Raw genomic sequence first — 11,003 nt, 5'->3', positions numbered from 1 at the left:
GCTTGTGACTTCTGAATTTGTGGGATGTAATTGAAAGCGAGCTGTCAGTCTTGAAAGAACGTGTTCTGTACAAGCTTCATCACCCTCTCTGGTCCGCTCTAAAGGTGTTCCTCAGACGAGCTCGCTCTTGTTAGGTGTCTCTTGCCCCAAACCTCATGAGTTTTGCTTGGCTTCCAAGCTAACCACCGAGTGAAGATGAAGAATGCCCTCTGCTCCTGCCCTTGGTGTGGTTCACCCCAAGTGAAATCGAGTGCATCGGTGGTGGTTAATTTTTAGAGGGTCATTCTCAAATATCTGCTGCTTATGTGCCATCTGCTTTCGTCCTTGATGTCCTCCAAACTCTCACCCTACAGTCTCTGACACCATGCTGGAAGTCAGCGGTGCTCATGCTCTTCTGTTGACCTCATGGTTCCCAAGACCCTGAGGTCCACATGGAAAATTAAATGATTTAGGGCCCCAAACTCCGTAATTGCCTCAATCTGATAAGTGTAAGGAGACATGGAGAGGAACCTGGAGAAGTCTAGAGTCCCCTCAGTCCACGCAGGTCCAGCAGCAGTGAGCAAAGGAAAATGGTGACTGGAACCAGTTTTGATTCCTCCCCCTCTCAGTGTCAGGTGTCTGATGAATATTTGCTGATGGTTGAGCACCAAAAAGATGATAAATTCTTCACCGGTTTATTTCAAACCAGTCCTTCCCAAGGCGTAGGTAAGATCCAGCCACTGCATGGCTGGCAGAGCTCAGCCAAAGGAGCCCCGCCGCAAGCAAGGGAGCGAATTGCTTTCCATCCCGATTCATTGAAACAACACAAGTTTCTGCCTTGCGCGATTTGCCTGTTGCGTTTTTCCATATTTGTTAGAGGGAGAGACACAAGACAGGCTACAAGATCACCGCAAAACGCCGGCATTGCCAATTCTGGTGCTTGCAATAAGCGTGGTTATTTAGGACAGCGTTATTAAAAATAAATAAATAAAAAAAAAAAATCCTTTCAAGTATGTAGAAATGAGCGCCTAAAATCACTCCGCTGCAGAGACACGAAGCACAAAAATTTAAAAAAAAAAAAAAAAAAAAAGAAAAGCAAAAACTAATGTATGTCTTCAATGTCTTCATTAAGCCCACTGTGTGTTCCCTCCCGGGCGTTCTGTCTTCCTGAGATGGTTGTGTTGTTTTAAATTCCTTCATTAAAACATGCCTTTTTATTTTCCTGAAAGTAGGGCACAGGCTTTTCGCGTGGAGGCTGCCTTATGCTTTAACTGCATTTATTAATAATGCAGAGCAGAATAATGCTTTGCGTCCGTTACTTCAGTGCCTTTACGGAGCACAACGGATATGTCTAAAAACAGCCTCAGAAACGCGGGGTCTCAGCGGGGACGCTGTGGGACAGGACGGAGGCTCCGATGCCCCGTTCCTGCCTCGGGGTCCTCCCCGGAGGGAACCGCTGCTCTGCGGAGGGAAAGCGTAGGCGTCGTCTTTCCCCACATAAGTGCTCTGAACCATCTTCTGTAGGCACCCACCAACTCTTTAGGGACATCAGTGGGTCCCCTAAGGTGGGTATCTTGGGGTCTGGCGGGGTGAATATCCCGTAGAACCTCGCAAGGCTTTCTAAGAACAAATGCTCCTGCCGTTTTGAGGCACTTGGGCACGCAGTAATGGGTCTGCCTGGGGAATTAAGCTGATTGCAAACTTTGTCCGAGGCTCAAGGTCGTATCCATCACAAAGAAGGTTGGCAGAGGGAAGCAAGAAATACATACACCGTAGGTACTGTATCATCTGCTTCGTCCTTTCATTGCGATTCTGTACTTCGGTTAATTCACGGCGTTTTCTTCGGGCACATCTGCTACATATTTTTCTCTTTTCCGCTTAAAATATGCCATGAACAGTACCGCGTTGGCTGGAGGTCCTCACAGGGAGACAGACCCAGCGCTGCAGAGACCCACACTCAGTTCACATTGCTTGCCCAGTTCCCACCACTAGATTTGCCAGGGATCAAACAGATAATGGAAAAAAGCTCTTTATTTTTCAATGAACTGCGTAGGCGAGAGGCTAAACCAAATCCAGAAGTTATTGGTAGGAGATAGACCTTAAATGATATTAGATAGTCATGGCTGGATTGTAACCTCTGTGAATTGTAGCTCTTGCAAAGGACCAGAAGATGTTAATGTTCCTGGAAGCCTCCTTGGTTCACCTTTTCTGTAGTTTTAAGTGATGGATTCTCTGAGGATCCATGATTTAATGAGAAGAACATAGAATCATAGAATAGTTTAGGTTGGAAAGGACCTTGAAGATCATCGAGTTCCGACCTCCCTGCCATGGGCAAGGACACCTCCCACTAGACCAGGTTGCCCAAGGCCACGTCCAGCCTGGCCTTGAACACCCCCAGGGATGTGGCCTCAACAACCTCTCTGGGCAACCTGTTCCAGTGCCTCACCACCCTTAAAGTGAAAAATTTCTTCCTAATGTTTGATCTAAACCTGCCCTCTTCCAGTTTGAAGCCATTCCCCCTCGTCCTGTCACTACAAGCCCCAGTAAAAAGTCCTTCCCCAGCTCTCCTGGAGCCCCTTTAGGGACTGGAAGGCCACAATAAGATCTCCCCGGAGCCTTCTCTTCTCCAGGCTGAACAGGCCCAGCTCTCTCGACCTCTCCTCACAGCAGAGGTGCTCCAGCCCTCTGGACTGGTGCTCCCCCCATCCTTCTGGCCCTCCTCTGGACACGCTCCAGCAGGTCCATGTCCTCCTTATGTTGGAGATTCCAGAGCTGGAGGCAGTACTCCAGGTGGGGTCTCACAAGAGTGGAGTAGAGGGGCAGAATCCCCTCCCTTGACCTGCTGGCCACACTTCTTCTGATGCAGCCCAGGATACGGTTGGCCTTCTGGGCTGCGATTGCACATTGCTGGCTCATGCTGAGCTTCTGGTCGCTCAGCACCCCCAGGTCCTTCTCCTCAGGGCTGCTCTCCAGCCATTCCCCGCCCAGCCTGGAGTTGTGCTTGGGATTGCCCCGACCCAGATGTAGGACCGTGCACTTGGCCTTGTTGAACTGCATGAGGTTGGCTTAGGCCCACCTCTCCAGCCTGTTGAACATGCATAGCTATAAGTTGCAAGCTGCCAGCCATCTCAGACCCAAATTACCTTGATTTTTTGGTAGGTCTAACGTGGAGAGGAGAAACCGCAGAGGAAGGATTCATGTAACACCTAAATAAATTGCCTCATCAGTCTTGGAGAGTAAAACCTTTGTGAAATCCAGAGGCAAAAATGAAACCTATTTTGAAAAAAAAGCATAGGTGAAAGAGGGTTTCTGTCTCAGCGCTGGGAGTCGGCTCTCCAGTGTAATGGTCTGGAGTGCAGCGTACCGTGGAAAATAAAGCAAGGCAGTTTGGAGATCCTTAATAACTCTCAAACCTTTGGGATGGAGCACAGGCTTGGAGAACGGGATCAGTGCTCGAGCAGAGAAGAAATGGTGCTTTGAATCTCTTACTTCCCACAAACCTTCTGAAGAAGGGGAGGGAGGAGAACATTTCTACATCTGCAACAGTGGAGCACCATCCAGCTGGATCTTGCACCCATAACCATCTTGGCACAGCTGATGGTTGCCATGCCGTCCAGTAAAGCGTCGCTGCTGGGTGTCCTCCATGCTCCTGTATTTCTGTCCCACACTAGGAGAGTGGTCTCATGAGTTTTCAGTGGACCAGCAGACCTGCAGCAGTGCTTCTCCACTCTCTCTGGGCAGTAGTGTCCAACCGTTAGGACCTGTGGTATCCCTGGCATGGGCTGTTGGCACCACAGCCAACTCCTCCTTGGCCTCCTCAATCACTCGGCCCTCAACTTCTAGCCCTGTGGCACACCAGATTTACAGTTGCATCTTCCAAGATGGTTAATTAGGAGTCTGAGCAGACACGGAGGCATTGGAGGGGTTCAAAACATCATTGCTCTTGCCTTTGGGCTGCAGAAAGGTTTACAAGCCCTGACCAAGTCATGAGGTCCCTTCTGTGAGGCTTAGCGCCAAGCCCCCCAGTGGGTAAGAACTTGCTTGGGAGAAGGAATTATGAAATGCAACCTTAAAATGTCTTCATGTGTGACTCCCTTGGGGCCATGGGGAGGATAAGGAACCCACCACCTCCCCCTGCGGGCTGTGGTGTCCCTCTCAAAGAGCTCTTCTTTCTGCCCCAGATGGCATTGTCTGACCTTGGCTGGTTCTGTTATCAGAAGGAGTTCCCTGCCTACAAAATCTCGCCTCTGTTGTTCCTCTCTTCCCCAAAGGTCCTTATGTTTTTCTCCAGAAGTCTCTTGAGTTTCCCGATCTGACCCAGAGTCCCTTTATTGCATCTCAGGGGAAATCCTTCCTGTCCCCACCGCCACCTGTGTGGGACAAAGAGGACATGCCCTGACCTCCAACCTTCTCGAGATCTTGGAGAATTCAGTAATTTGGTGTAGCGAGAACACGTCCACGGTCTACTTTCTGCATACAGCAAAAATATCTTTAGAGGAGACATAAAGCGGCGATTTTCTTTGATTCCAGCGACTGCATCATTTTACCTCCTTTATCCTCCACAGCTTCACAGCGATGTTGAATCGCTGAGCAGCTTGCTGAGGATCGATCAACCCTCGCCTGGTTTTCTTTCCTTAGTAGCCGGAAATACGTACTGCAGTACGTGGCAAACCTGGAGCTTATTTCTTTTCTAACGACAGCTAGAGCAGCTTGTTAAGCTGGCGAGCGGCGAGCTGTAATAACTGGCTGAGGCTTTCAAAAGATGTATGCGTTCCGTTGGGAGGTGGTGGGACTTAAAACAAGGATGGTGGCGGTATTTTGAGATTGGGCTGGAACAAAAAGTTTGGACAGATCCATAGTTTCGGGGGGTGGGGGTAGGGGGGACGGGGAAGAAAACCAGAAAAAGATCTGTTAAGCCTTTCCTGGAGGCACCAGCTTTGGGAAGGAGCCTGGTTGTAGGCTTGTGTTGATGATCTGCCTTTGACGTAGATGTGCTCCAGAAAGCCTTCGGTGTAATGGCAGTTCTTCTTAGATCAGCCCTGGCAATGCGTTTGGCTATAGGATAAAGGTATAGCCAGTGCTGGTTCATCATAAGGAGGTGCGTTATGGCAGTTCGCATGAGACCTTTTCCTCTTTCAGAAAATTCAAGACCCACAAAACGACTGAATTCTGTTGGTCCCTTCTCAAATCCCACAAGATTTGGTTCTTGGGATTCTTCTGGATTATCTTACTTGGCTTCATACATACTTTTCCTCAAACTGGGATACAGGGTGACCTGCCCAAAGCCACTCCTTCTGCTGACTGTCCTTTCCAGAGTTTCTAAGGACCACCCAACACTGTGATGGGATGGTTACAGCAACCGGTACCTTGTCCACTGGTGGAAGCATCTCAAAGGGTTTCACTGTGAATGAAACGTCTTGCACACCAGGCTCAGCCTGTTTCCCAGCTGGGAAACACAAGGCCAAGGACAGCCGTTATTGGTCCCTCTGCACAGAGGTGACCAGTGGTATCTGGGGAGGGATGGTGACTCTGCTAGCCAGGTCCCCCAGGTGTAGATCTTCATGCAGGTCGCTTAGCTCAGGAAACCAGTCGTTTGGGGTAGGTAACTGGTTTGCTGCCATGCACTGTGCAAACCATCCCTCCGAGGGGAGCAGGTGGGGCGAGAGGAACCACGGTGCGAAATTCCTACGGAGAGCTGTCCTTAAAAGGGGGAGGGAAAGGAAGAGAGCAGCAAAGTGATTCAAATGGGACATAAATGCGGGAAGTTGTATCGTCATTGCTCTGTGTGACACCTCTTCTCTGTCTCCACTCAAGCTACACTTCTGATGAAGCAAGCCTGGCCACAGACCTCCTCCTCCTGTGCCACGGAGGGCACCTTCCACCTCCCGGTGGACACCGGGACCGAGAACAGAACTTATCAGGCTTCTTCTGCAGCATTCAGTAAATAAACCTTTTCTTCCGGGGTTTTACTTGGTTGTTTTGTGCCCATTTGCCTCCCCTCCCGTGGGTTATTTGGGGACGGGGTTAGTGGGGATCGGCCTCTTTGCAACGGATGGGATCATTCATGTCCGTGCAGGTGTACGTGGCCCCGTGTGTCCTTCCTTGGGTGCTGAGCCCTGGCGCAGGTGAGGGTGCTGCAGGTGCTGGGGGTGCTGGTTGGCACCATGAAGCAGGTCCATCACCTTCTGCTGCCAGAGCTGCCCAGTGGGAACGTTGCGCTGCTGCTGCAATTCCCGTCTGGGATGAAGTTTTGCTGAGCTCTTGGGTTTTTTTCTTCCGAAAACCAGGTAGCATCCCTGCTCCTTTCTGTTCTCATGTGTTAAAGCCATGAAGGAGCATGAAAAGGAGAGCACCAACCCTCCTAGCGCTCCTTCGGAGGAGGAAGAGTCCAGTGGAGAATAGTGAAGGCCTCTGTTTTAGCTGAGCGGTTGGTCCCCAGGGCCAACCTGAGGTTGTTTGCAGGTGTATGTCTGCAGTGGTGACGCTCTGTGGTTGAGCAGAACGGTATGCCTAGAAGAAACCCAAGGGAGATTATTTCCTATTGCCTTCAAAGTGAAAGAGAGAATTCCAAAATAAAGCCTGATTTTCAAGGAACATGGGTGAAATTCCCACCTTTTAACTCAAACTGGCTGAGCAGGGACAGGGGGAGGAGATGCTGCTTACCCATCCCAGTCAAACAGGCTTTTCCGGGCGGAGTCTTGTCATCTCATCCCCTAAGAGGCCAGATAGTGCCTCCAGGAGGAGCGATAAGCTCCCTGATAAGGTCCGTGATGCTTCCCCTCATATCTGAGGTGTCCTTTGGCCGCTGCCCAACTGACTGCTCTTGCCCTCGCTTTGCTTGCCAAAGCCGGGGCATGGTTAGCATGGGGCATGCTGCAAGCAGGAGATGGGACCGCTCTTAGGTTCAAGATGCAAAATTAACCTTCCAAACACCCCTGGGACCTGGAGAAACTCCAAGTCCTATTTGGAGGAAAAAAAAAAGATAAGGTATCTTGAAGTGACTCTCCATGGGCAGTGTTGTTTGCAAGGCTGGGACCGCTGCGCCCGTGCACACACGTGGGTTGAAGCGTTCCTCACCGGCTCTCTGCTCTAGGCTCCCTTTTTGTGCTAAATTAAATCATTTATAGAATGAGATAAGAGGAAGAAATACCGTTTCTTTTTATTTTTCTTTTTTTTTTTTTTATATGAAAAGAATTATTAAAAAGAAACCTTTTAGAAGCCTTTGGGAGACTTTCTCTTTGAAAAGGGACGTCCCTACCGTTTGAGGTAGGGGCTGTACGCCTGACATGGCGCGCGGGCTTTGCATCACGCCTAATTTCACGCCAAACCAGATTAGACCGAGTTGTAACTGTCTGGAAAAATCTCAGCTTGTAATTAGTAGAAACCTAGATATTATCTGGCAAAACTCCCTTGGAGTTCAACCTGTGCTTGGATGTGATTTCTCCTCCTCATTGCACCTCCAGGCTGCTGCAGGTGAGATTCCTCCCTCGAAATCAGAGAGGGCAAGAGCAGGTAGTGGGGTAGGAAAGGGTTTGGGGGCAAAATTTGGCTGTGTCCACCCAGTGTGGGTGATAAAGGTGATTAATAACGCAGTCACTGGCCAGACCCATGCAGGTTGATCTCAATTCCAGAGAACTGGCTTGGGCACATTTAATTTGGAAATTAAATTTAGTAGATCACAGAATCATAGAGTGGCTTGGGTTGGAAGGGACCTTGAAGATCATCGAGCTCCAACCCCCCTGCCATGGGCAGGGACACCTCCCACCAGCCCAGGTTGCTCCAAGCCCCATCCAACCTGGCCTTGAACACCTCCAGGGATGGGGCAGCCACAGCTTCTCAGAGCAACCTGCCCCAGGGGCTCACCGCCTTCAGAGGGAAAAATTTCTTCCTAAAATCTAATCTAAATGTCCCCTCTTCCATTTTGAAACCATTCCCCCTCGTCCTGTCACTCCATGCCCCAGTAAAAAGTCCCTCCCCAGCTCTCCTGTAGGGGCCCTCTATGTACTGGAAGGATAAAGCCTTGGGGTTTGATTTGCAGAGATGCTTCAGGCTTATAGCTGTGGTCGGCTTCGCCAGAGCTCTGCTGGGAGATGCCATCTCAACCGCAGGCTCTGAAAAATCAGAAGCATTTCATGTTGGGCATCCCAAATTGGTTCTCTCCTTCAGCTCGATCTCACCTAGCCCAGGTTTTGTTCTGGGGAGAACAGCCCTCTCCAGGCGTCCCGTGGCAGGAGATGGGTGAGAGCTTACTCATGAGCATCAGCAAGGTGTCAGATCTGAACAGAGGAGAGCCAAGGAGAAGGCTTGTAGCTGAGTCCTTCAGTTCCCAGCATGCCCACCAGTATGAACGGGAGCTGCACATTGAACTGGGATAAAATATGCAATAGCTCTTTAGTGCCTCCCCACATCCGCACCAGTAAGACAGAAAAGGTGCTGAGGGCTCCACTGGGCTGTGAACCTGCACTGAAAGACCATGGCAAGACATGCATGAGCTTAGAGGATGGGTAAGGGCTGCCCAGGTGCCTTCATCCTCACCTTGCCTACGGCGTGGGGACATGCCTTTGCCTTCTGTTTTTTTGTCCTTTAATGATGAGCTTTCAAAGCTTGGTTTTGCCTGAGGTGTTTGGTTTCGTTGCTTAGATGCTCCAGTTGAGATGAGGCGAGGGGGTCACAAACACAAAGCTCTGCGCACGGTAATGAGCAAGGTTACAGATTTTATGGTCATTTCTGCCCCGGAGTCACAGAATCTCACAGAATTTCAGAGTTGGAAGGGACCTCTAGAGCTCACCCACCCCACTCCCCTGCTAAAGCAGGACTGCCCAGAGCACATCGCTCAGGACTGCATCCAGGCGGGTCTTGAAAACCTCCAGAGAAGGGACTCCACCCCCTCCCTGGGCAGCCTGTGCCACTGCTCTGTCACCCCAACCGTAAAGAACTTCTTCCGTGTGTTGGAACGGAACTTCCTCTGTTCCAACTTGTGCCCATTGCCCCTCGTCCTGTCACCGGGAACCACCGAGAAGAGTCTGGCTCCATCCTCCTTCAACCCACCCTTTAGATGTTTGTAAGCAATAATAAGGTCTCCCCTCAGCCTTCTCTTCTCCAGGCTAAAGAGTCCCAGCTCTCTCAGCCTTTCCTCGTACGGAAGATGCTCCAATCCCTCAGTCATCTTGGTTGCCCTTCGCTGGACTCTCTCCAGCAGTTCCCTGTCCCTCTTGAACTGGGGAGCCCAAAACTGGACACAGTATTCCAGTTGTGGCCTCACCAGTGCCGAGTAGAGGGGGAATCTTGTTCAAGATTCAAAATTCAAGATTCAAGAGGGTCTCTTGTTTGCTTTTGTCTGGCTGTCACCACTGGTGGTGGCAGTGACGACATGCCAGGGAGGACTTCAGCAGAGGCAATGCAAGCCTGCCAGGCAGCTGCCCGTGCTGGTGTCCACACCATGGCATCATCCCCTGTGATATCCCCATGCTCACCGTTCCAAAGCGGTGTCTTCAGTCCCCTGGGTGCAGGGAAGGCGGATGGACAGTAAAACCAGGAAAAAGGCTGGAGGAGGATGAGCCAAGCTGGATGGCGGTGGCAGAAGCAGGACCAGACACCGGGAACCAGTCAGACTCAACTGGGCCATGCAGCCATGTAGGATCTCCTGGAGCTGCTCACTCCTGTCCACAATCTGCTGCAGTGGGAGCCCCAGGCTCTGCCTTGTGTCCTCCTCAGCGGACCTGCCTTCTGCTCCCAAGGGTGGGAGTACGCTGCATACAGTCTTCTTAGACACAGCTTGAATTTGCTGAAAAAAATGCAAATCCCATTTTATAGAATCACAGAATCATGGAATCACAAAATGGTTTGGGTGGGAAGAAACCTTCAAAGATCATCTAGTCCAACCCCTGGCCATGAGCAGGGTCATCTTCCACTAGACCAGGTTGCTCAAAGCCCTGTCCAAACTACTCTTGAACATGACCAATGATACCAATGATCCACAACTTCTCTGCGCAATCTGTGTCAGTGTCTCACCACCCTCATCATGAAACATTTCCTCCTAATGTCCAATCTAAACGTACCTTCTTTCACTTTAAACCCATTGCCTTGAACCTTCTCCAAGCTGAAGAACGCCAACTCTCTCAGCCTTTCTTCATAGGAGAGCTGTTCAGCCCCCAGAACAATTTTGTGGCCCTCCTCTGGCCCCGCTCCACCAGGTCCATGTCTCTCCTGTGCTGAGGCCCCCGAGCTGGAAGCAGCACTGCAGGGGGGTCTCCCCAGAGCAGAGCGCAGCAGAGGGGCACAATCCCCCCCTCGCCCTGCTGGCCATGCTGCTGGGGATGCAGTCCGGGATGCTGGGGGCTCGCTGGGCTGCCAGCACACAATCCTGGCTCACATCCAGTTTGTCACCCTCCAGTATAGCCAAATCCTTCTCTGCAGGGCTGTTCTCCATCCATTCATCCCCCAGTCTGTATTCATACTGGGTGTTGCCCCATCCCAGGTACAGGACCCTGAGCTTGGCCTTGATGATCTTCATGAGGTTCAACTGGGATTGCTTCTTGAGCTTGTCCAGGTCCCTCTGGATGGCATCCCTTCCCACTAATATATCAACTGCACCACTTGGCTTGGTGTCATCTTCAAACCTTCTGATGGTGGACTCGATCCCACTGTCTGTATCATTAATAAAGATAGAAAGTACCAAAGTTTGAGGGACACCATGCGTTTCTGGTTTCCACTTGGACATTGAGCTGTTGACTGAAACTCTGAACTTGCCCATCTGGCCAATTCCTTGTCCAACTATGGAATCATGCTTGTGGTGAACCCTTCATGTGGAAACAAGAGGAGATGGTGATACAAAATTCATCACAGAGCGTTTTTCCCCCCTCCACCAGCCTTTGTGCTATTATAGGAAAATTTATCCGTACAATTCAGGGCACTTCTGTGTTGTGGAATCAATAAGGTTGAGATTTCTAGAGTGGCACGTGGGATTTCATCAGCAATTTTAATAGAAGCCGGGGCTTAAAGGCTCACTATTGCTTTTAAAAGCC

General features: G+C 50.5%; 1 protein-coding gene across 1 annotated transcript in view; it reads left to right on the top strand.

The window, feature by feature from the left end:
- The window catches only part of FAM168A (family with sequence similarity 168, member A), a 177,404-nt gene that overhangs the window by 155,943 nt on the left and 10,458 nt on the right, over window positions 1–11,003 (top strand). Inside the window, exon 4 of the mRNA XM_009890993.1 lies at window positions 5,794–5,919. Coding sequence (XP_009889295.1) covers window positions 5,794–5,919 — 126 coding nt within the window. The remainder of the gene's footprint in view (window positions 1–5,793; window positions 5,920–11,003) is intronic.

The sequence above is a fragment of the Charadrius vociferus genome, unplaced genomic scaffold (genome assembly GCF_000708025.1).
Source record: "Charadrius vociferus isolate BGI_N301 unplaced genomic scaffold, ASM70802v2 scaffold407, whole genome shotgun sequence".
In the NCBI taxonomy this organism is placed as follows: domain Eukaryota; kingdom Metazoa; phylum Chordata; class Aves; order Charadriiformes; family Charadriidae; genus Charadrius; species Charadrius vociferus.
Note: the sequence above shows the minus strand (reverse complement) of the source record. Positions and strands in the feature narration are given on the sequence as shown.